The sequence below is a fragment of the Amphiura filiformis genome, chromosome 3 (genome assembly GCF_039555335.1).
Source record: "Amphiura filiformis chromosome 3, Afil_fr2py, whole genome shotgun sequence".
Taxonomy (NCBI): domain Eukaryota; kingdom Metazoa; phylum Echinodermata; class Ophiuroidea; order Amphilepidida; family Amphiuridae; genus Amphiura; species Amphiura filiformis.
The window spans coordinates 39360766-39380813 of record NC_092630.1 but is presented as its reverse complement, the minus strand read 5'-3'; the positions used below and the strand labels follow the sequence as shown (position 1 = coordinate 39380813).

Genomic DNA, 20048 nt, shown 5'->3' with positions numbered 1-20048 from the left:
CTTCATTCATGGTCCTGTGTCACAACCTGGGGTACCTTTGTGTTACATAGTAAAAAAATGAAATGTTTCAAACATCTTACCTACACATCTCATTTGAAGTGGTTCATCCTCCTGAGCATTTTGACACCTTTTTTTTTATGGAAATCGGTTAAAAAATGAGAGAGTGCAGGCAAAAACAATCACAAAGTAGGTGGGATTTAACCCCACCTCTTTTTTCCACATTTACAATCATCCTGAGCAAGTATTGGTCTTTTAAATGACCTTCTGTATTTATTTACTTGGTTTGGATGTCTGGGAGTTCATTTTTACTAGATTCAAATTTTTAATGGGGGTTTAGATCAAATTTACGATACGAATCCCTCCTCCTAACCCTCCTCCTCCTAATCCTCAACCACCCTTGGCACATTTCATGCCAAACGTCATAAGAAAATAATTAAAAATTATTTTAAAACAGGATAAAAACATGAGTAATATAGAATAAATTAGCCTCAATTTAAGACCTAATTGAATCTTCTAAGTGAAGAAATACTCAAGCTGCACATCAAAATGTAACAAAACCACCTTTTTGGGTGCCCCAGTATATGACACAGGATCTCATACGTGTGGCTCATACGTAGAGATTGTCCATCGGCCGTATAGTTTGCGATTTGCATCTTTGATACAAACGTACGGAGTAAACGCACGGAAGACGTGTGAAATGGACAGCTTTGTATCATCGGCGCCACGCGGTTCATGAAACGCGACTAATTTTCCCCACGCAAAACTATTATTTTGATAATAAAGTCATGATAATGCACGCAGTGGTCCATAATCTCCGAAATATGTATTTTTTCGCCAACCATAATATTTGGGACGCACTGAAATACAATTAATTTAAAGCAGCATGTTAACCTTGGTTTATAGCCATAATCAAAAGCATGCTGTATTGATGTAGACATAAGACCCAGAGACCACTAAATTTCAAGTGTGTTGCTCTCTTGTGACCAGATCAAATGTTGGTCTCAGTCCCCGCCGGCCTTGTGCTACTTCGCGTCGAAGAAGCACAATGAGCTTGGAACCACACATAGCATTTACGGTCTTTACAAGTTGTGAAAGTGTTCCCCCACAAATCCACAGCCTATCTGTATCTTGTTACATGTAGCCCCGGTCCCCGCACTCCGTGCATCCGCGGGTATTCATGCTCGTCGGAAATTTCGCGAAATAAGGGGTGTTTTCAGATGAAGAAACGCGATTCGCGAAACACAAAAAAAAGGGGTGCTTTTTCAAACCACGTGTTTGCGAAATTGACAAAAAAAAGGGTATTTTCTTCGAGCAGCCTATATCGTTCGTGTTTTAGCGAAAATAGGGGTATTTTCGAAGGGCAAATAATTCGCGAAATCGCTAAAAAGGGGTGATTTTCCCCTAAAAACTTCGCGAAATGAGATGCAAAAGGGGTGTTTTTAAAGTTCACCGACAAGCATGAATACCTGCGGATGCACGGAGTGCGGGGACCGGGCATGTAGCATGCCATTAACACATGACATTCCACAGGCCCACATTTAAACCACCAACCACAAACATGGCAAACTTTGGCACTACAGTTTGATCAGCTCGTAATCGGCGGGCCTTATAACATGGCGGATTAATATCAATATATTGTATTTCGAGAACTGTCCTGTGACACCTTGCCCAAAGCATCACAAATTATTAATTCAAGTCATATACTTTGTCTACTTTCTTTAACAGGCAAAATAAAGACCAGACAGGTCAACTATATCACTCTTAACGTGGGACTACTCTGCGTTGTAGTAGTAAAAGCCTAGCAATTCCCGCCGAATACGGGCTGATCAAACTATAGCTGCACATCCCTTTTAAAGAGATTTTAATTTTTTAAAGGTCGCTCTACCCCTGCGCTCTACACGCATGGTTGCCGCATGGTTTGAAAAAAAATACACCTTTCAGATTGAGCTGTTGAAAGACGGTGACGAGTTCATATAATCGGAGACCTGCGTGTACTGACCAATACCAGAGCTACAGTTGGTAAGTTAACTATTATTTCTGTAAAAATAACAAAGATATATCAGATTGTTTAATTTTTTCTTGTATGTCAGAAACTTTGCAATATTGCTCGAACTTTCCTTATTATACATGTTGTATGTGAATAACGGTAAACTCGTGAATAATTGTAAAGCTCGTTAATTAAAGGCCCATGTAGTCATTTGCTCATCCGGACGATCGTAAAAATCATCAAAATCTGTGCATTTAAGACAAAATAAAGGCGTTACATGAATATGTAATTTATATACTGACAGTATAGCTACATGTAGGACTTCAACTTCGTCAATACTGCTGTTTTCTTCGTTTTTTTGCCAATTTTTGCATTTCAAAATACCAAATGACAATTTGAATAACTTATCCATCACTTTTAAGCAATTTATAAAGAATTTCTAATTTTTTTACACTTGCACTGGGATCACGAAATGGGACTTTAAAGCGGAGATACCGGTTTTCATGGTTCTGAAAACGGGTTGTTAACACTGATTTATTAAGGAACATTCAGAGATTAGTCAATCGATCCCATAACTACACTTTTACCCACACATGTAATTTATTGTGCACTTTTATAACTACAATGAATGATCTAAAGACTGAGAGTTTTTCATGTCACTTTTTAATTCTTTATGTCTGAGAACATGAATTCCGATAAAGAAATCCAATAGGGAAGATGTTTCAAGGACGGGCGTATCCTTTCAGTTTTTTCATATATTCAGAGATTATTTGGTACTCTACGCGTTAACGGGTCTCTTGTAACCCGTCATGAATCTAAACCTGCTTATGTTGTGACGATTTGATTGACACAATCGTGTGCAGCATCCTTTTAGCTCTAATTTGATACCACATTTGCTACCAAAAACCTTTAAATTGACAAAGATTGATACCAGTATATGAAATTTGGTGCATTTGTAAAAGTTAAAAGAAAAAAAGTAAAAACAAGCACGCAGAGCGGGACCACTGACATAGCCCGAAACAACCTCTAGTATTCATCAGTAAAGCAACGTAACAACTATGATATAGTCGACAGGGCTGTGCGGGCAAGCGAGCTTGGTCATGCATAAAATTCCAACTGCGTGATCATTTTGATTTACAACTTTTGAAAATACACTAAAATTCATATACTGGAATCAATATTTTGTCAAGTTAGAGCTTTTGGTAACAAAGGCGGTATCAATTAAATTAGAGCTAACAAGATGCTGCACACGACCGTGTCAATCAAATTATCATAACATGATCATGTTCAGATTCCTGACGGGTAATGTAAGTGAGGAGGGTTTTTTTTTATGTGTTGTGTTTATTTCGATTCAATCGTTGATTTTGCTTTGGCATGTTTTGCACTCGGTCAAGGTTGACGCCTCCTCTAATATTCTATTATTTTCACGTTGATTGAAGCCGGTCCTAATTACTGTTCTCCACTTGCGAAGGTATAGAACTATATGACCAATAATAGTCTTTCTCTCTCCCTTTTGTTAAAAATAAATATTGTTAAAGCAAAAGAAGTATTGCATCATCTATGGTTAATATATTCCTCTTACAGAAAATACAGTTTGCCCAATAGACCCTCCACACACCAGCATAATGCTGAGGATGATCATAATCTTGATGATCGCATCCCTGACGTTCTTCTCCGGAGGAAACGCTCAAACAGGTAAGTGTGTATAGATCTTTTTCCCTCTATCCTACAATGCACTATTCCAGGGGGGTATGACGTAGTTCATCAACCTCATAGATCGTGTGCATCCGATGGTCTTTGCTATACCTTTGCAATTATTTTGTCTTAATATGGGCATACTGATTCCATATATGCGGATTATCGTAAAGGCCATCGATGTTACTAATTATGCAATTATTGAATACACGAGTGATGCAGTTACGGAGCGACGCAGAACATCTGTGTAAGAGATTGTGTTTACATTTTATGTTCATCTCCGAAAAAAAAGTGAAACGGACGCCGACAAAATATTACGGCGTGTCCCGTCATTAGTTTATCACCATTAGGTCTATAAAATGTATACAAAGTTAGGTTTCAATAGCAGGAAACTTTTTTGGCTGATGACACCATGTCCATAAGGCATAAAAATGTTGTTTTTGCCCCCGAAAGGTATTAGTGATCGCGGCGCCATTATCGTGATTATTGGGGATTCCTTTTTTGTGATGAAGGCACCAGCCGAAATGTCCGTATTCCAGAATGTAATGAACTTAACTCTGTACTCCCCCGGGGAGATGATGCAGTTTGCGACACTCATACCCCCCTGGAATAGTGCATGGTGGGAAAGAGGCCATGAAGGTTTATCTTGCCAAGAATCAACACTTTAGATCAAGCACTCCCAGCAAAAACGAAACGTTTTTAAAATCTTTTAAACGAGTGATAAAAACGTTATAACATTGACTGTCGGGTTAGATATATCTCATGAAAACGGTTTTAAAACGTTTTGTATGAAAACACACTACAATAACATTTTAAAAATGTTGGCAAAATGTTATTGTAAAATATTTTTGAAAACACTTTTGCTAAATCACCTTGGGGGCCTTATTTCCCCCTTTTTATGATGAGCACTCCATTGTAGTTTCCTCTTGTGAAGATGGCTTGGGAATAGTTCCTGTGTTTCTTCTCTTTGCTTACCTAGAAACAACATACCTGCGGCTTCATGTCTTTTATTAGCTTCTCCTTCTTTCTAAAGTCAAAGCCTGATCTATATATCTGTCTATCCTCTGCACATCTCATTTAGTATCAGGTGGCGTTCTCTCTGCTCTAGTTCTTTGACTCCATTCCATCTGACTTGCTTTGCCTTCTTTTGGAGACAGTCTTTGTACAGAGCTTGAGTGCTTACATCTATAGAGTGTTTGTTGAGATGGTAAATGGTGACTTGCATGCACTTTGCAGAAGTGGTGAGCCTAGCCATCTTCAGCTGTAAACCGTATCTATTCCTACTTCGGTACAGGGTGGTGTTGGTGGTGCATCGTCTTACTCCATCCAGCCCATCGCTTCAAGTGTTTGGTGCAGGTGGCCTCCAGATGCTCGGGGAACGTAATTGGGAAGTTATAGATGGTGAACTCTCATGTCAGTTTGGGTATGATTGCGCTGTTATAGATATTCATGATACCGTTGAGTTGGCTCTTGTCCGTTGTTTCTAGCATAATGCCAGTTTGTCTTTCACGGATTGTCTGATGGCATGATCTTTCAAGTCTTCAAAGATTAACTTGAGCCAAGAAATCTCATCGACTGACTGTGGATGCTAGCAATCTCTTCTCCATCAATTGTAGGGTCGTATGCAGCATACTGAGTTTTCTGTCCTCCATGTCTTTGTATACTGTTTGGGACGAACTTTGTCATTGCATGCGACCGGTATTTGATTGGTTTGGCTTTTATGGTGCGTGTCTACTTTAGGAAGTAATTGACTATGTTGATCAACTTCTGGTAATCTTCTGCGCTTTTGGCAATCAGTGTGAGATGATCTACGTAGGCTTTAGCAGAGGATTCGCTTGCTGTGTTACTCACACGGTACCCAAGGTAGCTGTGTTTATCAAGCAGATCAAAACCCAAGTTGAAGACATCCAGAAATAGGATGCAGGATAGTGGGCATCCTTGGAACACACCAATACTACAGTCTGTTGTCCAATTCTTTGTCTTTACATTAATGTAACTCTCATCATAGTATCTAAAGATCATCCTCCAACATTTACACGTGTCCGACAACCTTTTTTTTTAACGTTTTGCGAATAATGTCGAATATGTTTTGTGTTTGCTCTTTTACGAATAGGATTTTATCTAGTAAACAAAATGTAAGTTTCTCAAGATATAATACATAACAGAAAAAAAAAACCCGTTTCATAATCACTTGACACAAGGAGCAGACTTGGAACCTCATTGAAAATAAAGTTATATATCAATGGAAAGCTTATGATGTCAGGAAGCAGAAAAGAATATTTTTTATTTGCATAGCGTACCAGGCTAGACATAATCTCCATGCAAAGATTGGATATTGGCACCCCCTAAATTACAAAACGAAATCGTTCAAATTGGGCGCTTTCGTTGATGACGTCAGCCCAGGGACACACAGTTACTTCCGGGTTTGATTGTAAACACAATGTCCGTGTATTACTGTGGCATGCATCGGGCCAATGCACGAATTCAGTCATTGTCAACTTACTTTACATGAAAAATATCTTCAATAAAATAAGAATAACATGAAGGAAATATCATGATCAAATTAAGAATGAAGTTCCTGAATAAAGTGTGTGGATTTAAAGATGGGAAAAGTGCTGGCCGGGGTGATTTGGGATAGGCCAAGCCATCCACGATATGCATAGGGAATATTACAGTAAAGCACGAAGAGCGAAGATTCGCCGAAGAACCGGAATGAAAACAGATTACAAAAAAATAACTGCTAGTGCTACCAGTTCAGATCGTCACATCAAGTTGAGATGAACTTATCACAATGAGAAAATGAAGGAATAGAATAAGGTACATGTACAGGATTTTTTAATTATTTCTTAGCTTTACATCCGGTCATGTATGATAGGCGAACTCGTATAGATACATACGGGATGAGCTCAGTGACTGACTGAGTCTCACTACGCCGAGTGTTCAGTATCCGCGACTGTACTGTACTTGCAGACAAAATGACCAATTTGATATTCACATTCTGATAATTCCAACTTATTGCTACTTCATCAGCAAAATTTATTCCTGTAAATGTTCCAAATATAAGGGAACGATTGATCAAATTTGCTGAAACACCCCATGAAACACAGAGGACGAAGCACCGAAGCGAGTCGCTGTGTTTGTGCATATCCGTCCCTGCACTTCAGCAGCAATTTACGCATCGTGTTCGGTAATCCATAAAACATGAATGTTTCACTTTTTCAGTACCGTACACTGATTGTACTATCATTAAAGAATCATGACACAAGCGACAATATTTTAATTTTATTCAGATTTCAGAATTCCATCAAATAACGGTCTACTAAGTCTAAATTGTATTTATTTCATAATAAAGTATCTATTTCTTTCAATCGTGATTGTGTGGAAAGAACGTACGTATTACCGCAATGCGCTAAATATGAAAACCTTTATATGGGCTGGATTTGATGAAATCGGCGGTTTTTATTAATTTTTGGATTACTGCAAGACGATATTTTTAATCAGACATTTTACAATGAATCAAGAATATATAGGGAATGTAACAAACAAGTATTTAATTTGTTATTCGATCATGTTTATTCAGTCCATGACATGAACGGTAGCAGCAAGCATTTGCGCATGGGATTGATCCCAGCGCGAAATTCAAACTCAATTATTACCCAGTTATACCCAGCCAGTTATGACTGATTTTGTCAAAATTTACGGAAAATTTATGTGTTGACAATAATTCTATTATTTCTAATATATATAGAAGGAACCAGCAACTTGAAGATTCCTCTAATTTCAAGTTTTATTGTGAAAATCAGACTTGCCGGGCAGCTTGCAAAGTACAGGAAGCAAGTCTTGTTTACACGTTTCCGAGTAAGATCACGTGACTGCGAACCCTGAGCTTACGTCACGAGCATTCTCAAGGTCATAGACGATTGATTTGGGTGCTTTTTGGGCGCCTTAAAAAAGACCAAAAATTCAATCATTTTTTTAATTTTTCAGCTTTATTGGCCATCAAAAAAATCGGGAAAAATAATTTTTAATATCCTGACATCATAAGCTTTCCATTGATATATAACTTTATTTTCAATGAGGTTCACCTTTAAGGGACTGCGCAGTGACAAAATATGTGCCTGAAGAAGAAAGGAGTGGAAAAATCAAGTTGCAACTCGACTTCTTGTGGTATAATATTTTGTGATTCTGAAAATCTCTCACAGCGAAGGCGAGGAAGCTTCACCAGACGGCTCATCTGTGGCCCTCGTAACTTCAGAAATTCGGAACCATGGTTGATAAGCCTAAATTACCAACATAGGCATATATTAAAGGCTTTTGAACCATGGTTATGAAACTCTCAAGTTTTGAGCACCTGCTAGCTTGTGAATGAAGTTACTGACCTTGAATCATGTTTTGAAGTTACTTTAATTCGAAAATATTTCTTTTTATTCAACAAACATTTTTATTTATACTCTTATATATATATTCAAAATTTACCGACAGTGATCGTATAGAAGTAAACGTAGGTAATTGCACATGGAGATGCATACGCTGGGCATCTGCATGGTCAATGACCATGATGACACGATAATTAGTTTCAAATCCAGTCAACCTCGTAATCCTTACTGTCACGATATACTTTTTTCGTGGCATTCACCTACTGTTGTTATTTTGAATGGGCACTTCATTTGAATGTGTCCTTTTCCGTGTCATTCACCTATCCCTCCCTGTTATTATTTTGTACGTGAACTTCATTTGAATGTGTCCAATGACGTGGCAAGTATTATTTTAAAGCTTTGATTGTGTAAATTGTTGTTCTCAATTTAGATGTATTTGGTATATGTTTATATACCTTCTCATTTCGTGTCCGCAGAATAACTTGTTAGATAACGCTCGCTACAACCTTGACATTTTTACGGTCAAAAAACAGGAGCTTTTACTCTCACCCACTCTGAAAATAAAAATTCCCTTTAAAAGGGAAAGCCAGCCTCAATGTAGAAGAGGTCTTGTAATTAGTTTTGGTCAATGTGAAAGGCATTTTTAGGATCACGCTTACATCTACATGACAGTCCACCAAACCATCAACGATGAGAACATGCACACTGAAACAGCAGAAAACATTAATTCCTAATCTCATGTCAACTCTTTTAATTCATTACATGTACTCCAAATTGTTCTGGTCTGTTTGTTTTGTTGTTGTTGTTGTTGTTGTTGTCGTTGTTTTTTTTTTGTCTTTTCAGCTTTTTACCCACGATATCTCAATTTCCAATTTTGTAATACCAGAACTTACGAACTCAATATCTTCGCTTAGGAATGTCCGATTTCACTGCTTTCGATATATACACTGCCGGTTTGAGTTAACTTACATGTACATTTTATTTTAAAATAACTTAATTAATTCGCAATGTATAGTTTAAGCCTACTATATTATAATAGATAGTGGCCAGCACATTTATAAAGGACTGGTTACTCACTACAATCTTCACTCTTAAACTGTGTTTTTCTGAATGTGCTGATCATGTTGATTGCTAGTCGGAAACTCCTGCGAAGCTATGGACATGGCATCTTACATACTCCATTCTATAACAGTCTGCCTAGTGCCTTGTGTGTTTTCTCTTCAATCATTTTGTTGAATGTAATTTTATGAATCAAATAGTATTGTGTCATTTTATTTATAATAAAGAAGTTATTAAATTAATAAAGTAAGACAATTTATTTATCTATAAGTGCATGTCAAATGGGGTACATTGTTCAATACTATATGCATAAATTATGCCCATATTATAGCTAGGCCCTAAAAACTTTATTTTGCATCGGATTTTTCCCGTTGAAAAGACAAAACTGATGTTTATGATAGCAACCATTTCATCAATAACATTTTGAGTCATTTTTATCCATAAAACGACACAGGATATGATAGATAACTACTTTCACATCAATATGGTCCATATGATCACAGATTGTTGAGAATCTGTGATATGATCCGGGGATATGATGAAGATTTTGATTCTATAGATCTGTTATCAACATGATATCACGCTGTTCAGTGGTCAAGGAGTAAGGACCCCCGGTCAAGGACACTGATATGACATCATAGGTGATGTCAGATTTTCTTCTGCTGACCATATGATGCTATATATATTAACTATTATTGTTACATTTAGGCCTTTAAACTTTTAAAGTCATAATTAATTAGTTCAAACATAACTTTGGTAATACTCACTCGTTTTCGTTCGTTGAAACGGCAAAACATACTTACCTTTCCTAACAAATCGAATTAAAATATTTAAAAAAAAATTTAACCACAAAAAGTAAAAAAAAAAAATCATTCCAATACCACTAAAATATAATCTCTTGAGTAAACTGACCCCAAACCTGAAACAGGTACCAGCCCCGAATGGGCTGGCGAAAAGTCACAGTTTCGTCAAAAAATCATTAATCACAATATCGTATATAACCTGTAGAATTGAGCAAAGTTAAAATTATACCAGGGATGTGAGATCCCCGATTATATATTAAAAACATACTCCCTTAATTATGTTAATTGCACGGGTACGTTTTCAAGCTTCAGAGTGACATTTAATCAGATTCAGACGTTGGGAAAACGGTGGGGGGAAATGGTCGTTTGATGGTCGGCATGCCAACGTTTGGCAAACGTTGTTGTGTCAACCTTAAATGGTGGTCGATATGCCAACATCGAGCCAACGTAGCCAGCCAACCTTAAAATGATGATCGGTACGCCAAGGGAGGTTGGGCCAATGTCGTCGCACAAACCATAATATGACGGTCGGGATGCCAACATTGGACCAATGTTGGTAAACTGTTGTCCAAGTCATGGAAGTGGTCAAATTTATAAATATAATATTACTTTTTAAAGAAAGAAATACACATTTATAGTACATGTTATCAATATACAGTAAATTTGGTCAAGATTCCTAACAAGATGCATTTTGGCAGGTTTAGTCATCAAAGTATAGTATAAAACACTTCTTCAACTATATAAACCCCATTAGCTCAATCGGTAGAGCAGCAGACTTAAATACCCACGGTCCCTGGTTCGAATTCCGGTAGGTACATAAGGTTCAGTGACTTGTGTAAAAAAAGGCAGTAAATTTGTAAAATAGAGAGCCAGGTAATATAAGATTGACTATAAGCACAGTATACACTAATACTGCGCAACTGCCTATTGCTATCTGGGTAGCTTTGTCATTTTTCCTCGGTTTGTATGCGTAGATCTTTCACAATTCCTCGCTTTGAATGTGCACTCCAACACTTCTCTTCTCGAAACTGCCTGCGATCTACATTTACAGATATGGCTCACACGTGACCGACGGCTTAACGTACCCTCCGAAGGACGGAATTATCTCATGGTTCATTAACCCAACTATAAGTGCCGAAGTCTGAATTTATGCAGATGTTGCCAATTATATTATTTTTCACAGTTAATTCCACAGCAAGTTTTCCACGGGCATTGAACCCGGGAAGCTCCACTGAGGCTGAGCCACGCTCTCAGTCACTCTTATTTTTGGTACATAAAATTGGTATGTGAACACAATCATGTTATCATATCAATTTCGTTCAAGTGCCGATTAGCGACATGTCACGTGTTCATGTACCGCGTCACGCCCATGTACCAAAAACTAATCTTGTCCTGCAGGTTTTATGAACGCTGTCTTTTGTGCTTAAGAATTAAGCCTATTCACTATAATCTAAATTTGATGTTTCTTTTTCTTTTTCGTTTACTCGTCAAGGGAACCGTTTCGTATGTTACCACACTAACTGGTCTCAATACAGAACTGGCGCTACTTCTTCTGATTTAAGAGGAAAATTTACACCAGAAAATATTGATCCTTCGTTATGTACTCACATCATGTATTCCTTTGCAAAACTGGACGGTTGGCCACGTGTTCTTGCTCCATACGAATGGAATGATGACGCTTATGATAACAATTATGATAAGGTTATCGGTCTCAAAAATCAGAACCCAGATTTGAAGGTGTTTCTTGCTCTCGGAGGATGGACGCATGGTGTGCAAAAATTTCGAGAAATGGCAGCTACGGCAACATCGAGACAACAATTCATCAACCATGCCATCACGTTTTTGAGAATTCGTAACTTTGATGGTTTGGATCTTGACTGGGAATATCCAATAGCGGAAGATAAAGAAAGGTTTACTCTACTGTGTGAGGTAGGGCCCTAAAATATCATAATCTCTCAATTTTTCTTGCCTACGTCTCAAGCCCTGAGGTGTTCTGCTATTTTGTAAGCCAGTGCTCGCGAACCGCGCAAAATTGTGCAATTTTACCAAACACAGTGTTTTTCGAACTGAAAAGGCAAATGTACTGGGTAATTATTGCCGGGTGGGAAATATTGTTACCACCAATGACATATTAGCTAACAAAGGGGTCAATAGAAATCATATCCACCGAGTTTCGCAACAATCCAACAATCTATATTCAGACGACCTTAAGAATATTTGCTGCCCAAGGGTGATCATAACCAATTCATGACAATCCAAATATATATTCTCAGTAACTGTTAACTTTGATATGACCTTGATGGTTTTGATGCTTAATTGTGATTACGTTTTATGACACGACTTTGAACATTCTGACTATTGAACAATATAGACGACCTGTGATGACTTTTAACAATTTTGGTGCAGAATTGTGATCGACAATTTGAAAATCATCCGAACAAAAGTAAAAAATCATCAAAATTCAGAATTTTGTACCTTTGTTATTGTCATAGATGTGCTAATATAGCCTGCTAGTGGTTCAGCCAAAAGCTGCGTATTTAAGACAAAATATGGCTTTTTACATGAATCTGTAATTTATATACTGACAGCTTATAAATAAGCTAAATGTATTTGAATGGGGTTTCAACTTCGTCAATACTGCTGTTTTCTTTGTTTTTTTGCCAAATTTTTCCTTTCAAAAATAACAAATGATAATTTCAATGACTTATCCTTCACTTTTAAGCAAATTATATACAATTTTAATTTTTTTTACACTTTCGCTGAGATCACTAAATGGGACTTTAATTCACCTCGGATGACTTTGCCCTGACCTTCAACGTTTTCGCGCTTACACCCATCATGTCCATAACAATTTAACTCTTATAACTTCCTGTCAACTCTCGAATTCACAACTCTAAACTTCTGTCTGGTTGTCTATTTCTGTCTTTTAGTACACTACAGTTTTTTTTTATTAAATGGCCAAAACTGAAACAAGAAGAGTGTTTAAAAAAGACACAGTTCACGGATCAGGTGTATATAGTAATAGTAATATAGTTCTATCTTTCCATTTTCCTATCTAATCTACTCTGCACTGATCTTACAATAAATTAGTGATTTAAGGCATAATCATATGATATGATACCAACATCCTGACACTTATGGCAAGCCAAAAGGCCCATTACGTATTGCGACAACGCGTTGCTTTGGGAAAGTTACGCGTTGCTTTTGAAAGCAACGCGTTGCTTAGCCAGCCAATAGAAATAGAGCTTTTAGCAACACGTTGCTTTCACAAGCTTTCCCAAAGCAACGCGTTGCTTTCACAAGCTTTCCCAAAGCAACGCGTTGCTTTCGCCTTCTGAAAGCAATGCGTTGCTTTCGCAAACAACACGTTATTGTCATTCTTTACGTCTTGTGGCGACAACCAATCACAGCGACTCTTACAGAATATCTCGGCCGTCTGTAGCTAGTACCACTAACGCGGGATGGACATAACCAATAGCTCTTCAAAGCAACGATATGATTGGCTAAGCAAAACTCGGCTTGGGCGGCTCTGAATTGAGTATGTAAGCAACGCGTTGCTAAAAGCTCTATTTCCATTGGCTGGCTTAGCAACTCGTTGCTTTCGAAACGCCTAAATTAAGTGTCAATTCAGAGTTAACTCGCCATGGCGGAAAAAATATTACTTATTTTAATTATTATACACAGGAATTACAAGCTGCCTTCCAAGTTGATGCTCAGACTTCTGGGAACACTCGTTTACTCCTGAGTGCTGCTGTTCCGGCCGGATCAAATATCGATGTTGGATATGATGTTCCAAGAGTATCTGCGTAAGTGCCAGAATATATATTAATGTATATTTAAGGTGGTTTTTGAGGTATTATGGAAGTGCTCTAAACATGTTTTAAACAGAAAGCAAAACTATACGTCTACGCTACTCAAATTTGGTACACTCACCGGAGCGCTTTCACCGGGTCAACCGGCGTCTTCAGCGGATGTTATTGCTCTGAAGATTGTTTTTGCTAGTGATGCAGATCTTTTATGATGCGATTCCTTCCAGCAAATTGCCATGTTCTTTCCCCATATGAATACAGTATCATGGTAATCATGTCGGACTTAATTAAATAGTTCTATGATGAGCTGGTCTAGGAAACCGGAGGTCTTGGGTAGTTTCGGGTTCAAGAGCTTTCAAGGGTCTAGGAAATATCCTACCAGCCTAACGAGATTTAAGGTTTGCCATAATGAAGTATTAATGCGATACATATCTAAATTTGGAACTTATTCTCGATAAGATTTGTATTTGTATTTGTATCCATACAGGGCAGTTGATTTCCTTAATTTGATGGCATATGATCTATATACGCATTGGGACTTAAAAACGGGACATCACGCGGCCCTTTATAGTGTATCTGGCGATGATGCTACTAGGGTGGTGGTAAGTATTATACTGATATTTACTCACTGGTGATTTTGCCCTTCATGTTTGTAACACTTGCGGTGAAATGTTTACATTAATAGATAGTACAGTGAAGTTGATATGGACGATTATCTTCAAAAATATTGATTTCAAAGTAAATTATGATCATATAAATCCTAATATATGGTGCCACACCACTCCACGCCATACATAAATTCTGCCAGTCACATTTCCCCAATATGAAATTTTTTTAAAGTAAAATTTTAATTTTAATTTTACTTCATTAAAGTTTGGCGGAGGCGGGGTTCGAACTCACGGCGCACTACTTCGGACACACTATGAACCCAGCGCCTTAAACCACTCGGCCACTTGCAATCCATTTGAAACTTATTTGAAGATATAATCGCAACTTCAACATAAGCCTACCACGTGACAAGCAAAGGCAGAAAACGTACCATATTTTGGAATTTTATTTACCTAAAAACATTAATGTGTATTATTAGCGCTCAATTGTTGTTAACTGATGCGTGTTCTATAGGCCTATACAAAAAAATCCAACAATAAACATGATAAATGGGCGTCTATATGGACAATATATTATATCGATTTTGACACGTGCTCGTGTGTCAGTACATTTCCATGGTCAGTAAAATACTATAGAGGAACCTACCATTTTTCTTGTATAAACGTTCGATGTTTTGATCAAGTATGTGAATAATCGACATTAGACCCTTAATGTTTTATCAGGAAATAAAAGATTAGATTACCATAAAAACGAAACAGTAATCTTTGGTTGGGTCTAATGTAATATTCACATAGAATTTTCAACGTTTTTTCTATCCTTATTCTTGCTCAATTAAAAATATTTTGGCGTATATAAAATTGAAATAAAAGTCTCTGCCTCTTAAACGACATCAAATGTGCTACAATTGGGTATCACGAATCGTTATATATGATGTGCAGTTAATATTCATATTTTCTTTTATACAGAGGATGCTTCAGTTTTGACAGGAAAAATATTTTCTTGAAAACCCTCTCACTCGGTTATTTTAAAAAGGTTACCACGCTTCCCTAGAATGGGCAATAAATTAAAATATTTCTTATTCTAACAGCAAGCGTTTCTAGAAGGCAGTATGGCGAAATGTGGTGTATTATGGTGCATATTAAAAAAAATCAAAACCGATACAAATCAAGTGTATCATAGATAATTACGTTCGTACGGTGGACTATTATAATCGTACCATGGAGTAAAACAAAACCCGTATTTTGAAACGCGTATATGTAAGAAATTAGTTCCCTTCCGAATACGTATTTCAGTGTCTTAATAAACGTTTTGCAGAAATATGCAGTTGACAGATGGTTAGAGGAAGGCTGTCCACCGAATAAGTTGACATTGGGTATCGGTACTTACGGCAGGAGCTTCACTCTCACTGGATCACAAACTAGCATCTTTGCACCTGCAAGTGGAGCGATACAAGCAACTTATACTAAACATGTCGGTTATTGGGCTTATTTTGAGGTACGTTCTTAAATTAAAAGAGTAAAATAAGAGTGAAAATGTGATTTGTTGGATTATTTCCAAAAAGAGTGAACATTTCCGTCTTTGATAATGATAAACAGTCGAAGTAACTTTGACTTCAATGCCATAGAAAACTAATCTTCGAGTAGAGGTTTTGTAAAGTTCAATCTTTTCGGAATTGTCCCTCAAATTAGTCCAAAAAGAGATATATATGTAATTACAGCCCTATTCACCTTTACTACCCATCTGAAAAGAACATTTTTGGACTTTTAAGTAATTTCGTGCTTACAAGTTGTAACCCTTAAATTGTACCCTTTTTCATTCAATACAGTTCAAAAACAAAATCCAAAATAGTCACTTGGGTCACAATGTGCCTAAAAACTCAAAATAGGCAAACAAAGTTTGATGACATAAAATGGCTGTAAACAAATCACGGTCTTGCCATCATTCATTTAACAATTTATTAATTTCTTATTATTTCAAGATATGTGAAAAGTTGGCAAGTGGTTACACGAGAGTGTTTGATCTAGATCGAGGGGTTCCTTACGCCTACGGTGACGGACAATGGGTGGGATATGATGACATACAGAGTATAAACATCAAGGTAAGAAACGTTTGATCAAATTATTGCGAAGTTAAGATCTATGGTTTAGTTAAAGGCGATAGCAGTGAAGGACAAGTTGAACATTTTCATATGAAAAATTGATAAGAAGGAAGTAAATATCAGTATTAGGCCAAGTAAAATAAATAAAATGTATAACTTTGTCAAAATTTGCCGAAGGGGGCCCTTATTATTTGTTAATCTGTTACAAATTTACTATTACTTTCTGTGTAATTGCATTTGCAAAGGCTTTGTCAGCATCATAAAAACGGGGAGGCCCCTAATATTTTTGTTATTTCGCCGAAGCCTATACCCCTAGCTTGAAGAAAGTGTTTCTGATAATCAAGAACTTCTTAACATGTCTTTTCATCACAACAATTTTAGAAACCAAGTAAGGGAGCAAATAAGAAAAATAACTAAAATATTTGAAAATCTCCAAAAATTGGTCAGGGAGGGGATGACATACATGTTATTTATTTTAGGCCTAAAAATTGTTATATTGGCGTAACATAATAAAAATAAAGTAGGTATAGGTAGGGATATTTATTTATTTATTTATTTATTTATTTATTTATTTATTTATTTATTTATTTATTTATTTATTTATTTACTTATTTATTTATTTATTTATTTATTTATTTATTTATTTATTTATTTATTTATTTATTTATTTTACTTTTAAAGCTGTAAATTGCGTTTGATAAAGGCCTTTTTTTTTTTTTTTTTTTTTTTTGATTTTCTTGATTTTTTGTGCAAAAAAAACAACAGAGTTGAGTCTAAATTAGGCTTGATTTTTGATTGCCAAATCCAAGGGTACTCACATATTTAGACTTTCGCCATCTTGGCTGATGGCTTCTTCAGAATGACCACTGGTGATCCACTTTTCCCGCGGGATTGACCGCTGCTTCCGGCGATTTTCGCATCCCAAGGTTGCTGAGTTCTTATAAGTGGATCGTATACGTGATCAAGAGAGTAACTACCGATGTCCCGGTTGACTGTTTTATCCCCCCGCCTTCTGATCCAAATTGCTTCTCTGATGAGTCTTGTTTGTTGGTTTCCATCTTTCTCGAGTAGTTTAGGCTCTTCCCAGTTGATGACATGATTTTCAATGGCAATGTGGTCAGTTATCGCCGATTTGTTAAGTTCAGTTGTTGACACAGATCTATTCTTTCTTGTATATTTTCTATCAGCGACTTTTTCAGCGTCTTTCTGATGTTCTTTGAGTCTCACTCCGAACGGACGACCCGTCTCGCCAATGTAGGACTTGTCACATCCTTTGCACCCAATTTCATACACAACTCCACTGGTCTTGATGGTATCAACTTTGTCCTTTGGGTGTACAAGTAACCTTTTCAGCGTGTTGTGCGGCTTCATGGCGACCGAGATCTTATGTTTTCGGAAGATTCTCTGGAGTTTCTCTGATAGGCCTTCTACATACGGGATGACTACCATGCCTTTAGTTTCTGTGTCCTGCTTGCTGTTCTTACGCTCTCTTTTGGTCTTATCCAAATCTGCTTTCGCTTCCACCTGTTGTTTTGCTTTGTCAAACGCCCACTTGGGGTAACCACAACTGTATACTGCCTTTTTAATTCTACTCTCCTCCTCCTCCTTGTCTTTGTCTTCTGTAACGATGGTATGCATTCTGTCTAGTAGAGTTCTGACGACGCCGATTTTTTGGTGTAGTGGGTGCTGTGAATCAAAGTTCAGGTACTGATCGGTATGGGTTTTCTTTCTGTAGACCAGCAGTTTAACACTACCATCCTCCTTTCTCACAATGAGAGTGTCTAAGAAAGGGATCTTGCCATTCTGCTCTTCCTCGTAAGTGAACTTGATGTTGCCCGTGGTGTCTACTCCGTTCAGGTGTTCTGTAAGTTGTTCTGTTGTGTCTTTCTTGATGATTTCCAACACGTCATCGACATAGCGACGCCATAGGCGGGGTTTGCATTCCAATGGTGCGGTGGCGATGGCCTTCTTCTCCAACCATTCCATGAACAAGTTAGCTATTATTGCACTAACGGGGCTACCCATTGCTGCGCCGAATCTTTGCCGGTAGATCACCCCTCTGAACGTGAAGTATGTGGTAGTTAAAATGAATTCTAGTAGATCCATGATGTCATCGTATACGATCCACTTATAAGAACTCAGCAACCTTGGGATGCGAAAATCGCCGGAAGCAGCGGTCAATCCCGCGGGAAAAGTGGATCACCAGTGGTCATTCTGAAGAAGCCATCAGCCAAGATGGCGAAAGTCTAAATATGTGAGTACCCTTGGATTTGGCAATCAAAAATCAAGCCTAATTTAAACTTTCAATCCTACAAATGCATCTATTTCATGAGTTGAGTCTACTTTAAGGGTCGATCGGATTACACCAATCAAACAATTTTTTAGGCCTTACTTGACCTTCAGCTACTATACAAAATGTCAATTGCGTGTATTGTTGTATTATGCCTGTATGGACAAACATCCCAAAATGGATTAAACCCTCTCCTTTTAAATTGTCTCAAATTTGGTGTATGGGATAATTGACGCTGCAAAAGCCGAAATTCCAAGTTTTAGTACCAATGGGCCAACGGTTTTGGCGCTTACATGACTACATGGTGATGTTGGTTAAAATGGTTAAATTGTCAAATTTTCAAATGACCATATCTCTATAACCCGTGGAACACATTTGTTGGTATTGGTGTCTTTCAAAATCAAAATTCTGAATTTGGTTTTTGACATCGGAGCAATTTGAAGTATGATGACCTTGTGCCCTTTACTTTGAATTTGAGCTTGTGCACCTTGAGATTAACTTAATTATTTGGTGAAAGTTATCCTGTAGCCTATATTACAAAATATCAAAACCAAATTGGAGGTACAATATTTTAGCCTGATTGAAAGCAACTGACTGCAGCACAGGATATGCATGGTTTATTGCCAAAAAATGACGGGTTGTAGCGCAAAAACCGTACGTGTATGCCCGATGGAGCTAAAACTTTAATTTCAGCTTTTGTGGCCTAAATACCTAAACACCACATTTGAACCAATATGAACGAGTCAGGTTAAATTTCCATTTTTCTTGGGTGATTTGGCCCGGGGATTTGACATGGAATTGTTACATTTTAGCCAGGGTGCTTTCCCCGGTGCTTTCGATCTTATCACTTAAAAAAGTATGTTAGCACACTTTAAAAATAATATGCAAATTATGGTAAGATTTTCTGATGTAGGGCCTACATGTAGCGAATTACTGATACGCAGTGCGCGGTTGACGTTTTAGTACATGTGCAATTGAATCAATTCAATGTCCACTTGATCTTCCTGCATCTAGCAGTTGGACTCTGGGTTACGTAATTGTTTAAGTTATTTTTGCTACACCTGCTGGGCTCCATTTCTCTAATATTTATGTAACCGGCACCAGAATGGCTGGTCTTAATAATAGGAGCATAAATGTTTGGAAGATAAAGAAAGAATAACTAATTATTTCCAATGGTGGAACCTGGTGAAAAAGTTTGTTTATCTAGAATAACTAATATAGAGAATACAAATTACAATAGATAGTTAGATAATAGTGTTAACAAATATATAAGAGGGAGAGTGAGGGAGAAAACTTTTTAGGACTTAATTTAATAATGTTTA

General features: G+C 37.3%; 1 protein-coding gene across 2 annotated transcripts in view; it reads left to right on the top strand.

Moving 5' to 3' along the window:
* Positions 1-20048, top strand: part of LOC140148485 (chitotriosidase-1-like) — a 44550-nt gene that overhangs the window by 19707 nt on the left and 4795 nt on the right. The window contains exons 1-7 of one of the 2 annotated variants that reach the window (XM_072170467.1): positions 1678-2019; positions 3572-3682; positions 11413-11849; positions 13605-13726; positions 14217-14331; positions 15653-15832; positions 16317-16436. In XM_072170467.1, the coding sequence (XP_072026568.1) occupies positions 3613-3682; positions 11413-11849; positions 13605-13726; positions 14217-14331; positions 15653-15832; positions 16317-16436 (1044 nt within the window). In that variant the 5' untranslated portion in view covers positions 1678-2019; positions 3572-3612. Of the gene's footprint in view, positions 1-1677; positions 2020-3571; positions 3683-11412; positions 11850-13604; positions 13727-14216; positions 14332-15652; positions 15833-16316; positions 16437-20048 lie in introns of those variants that run through there. The other variant, XM_072170468.1, reaches the window with a different exon arrangement.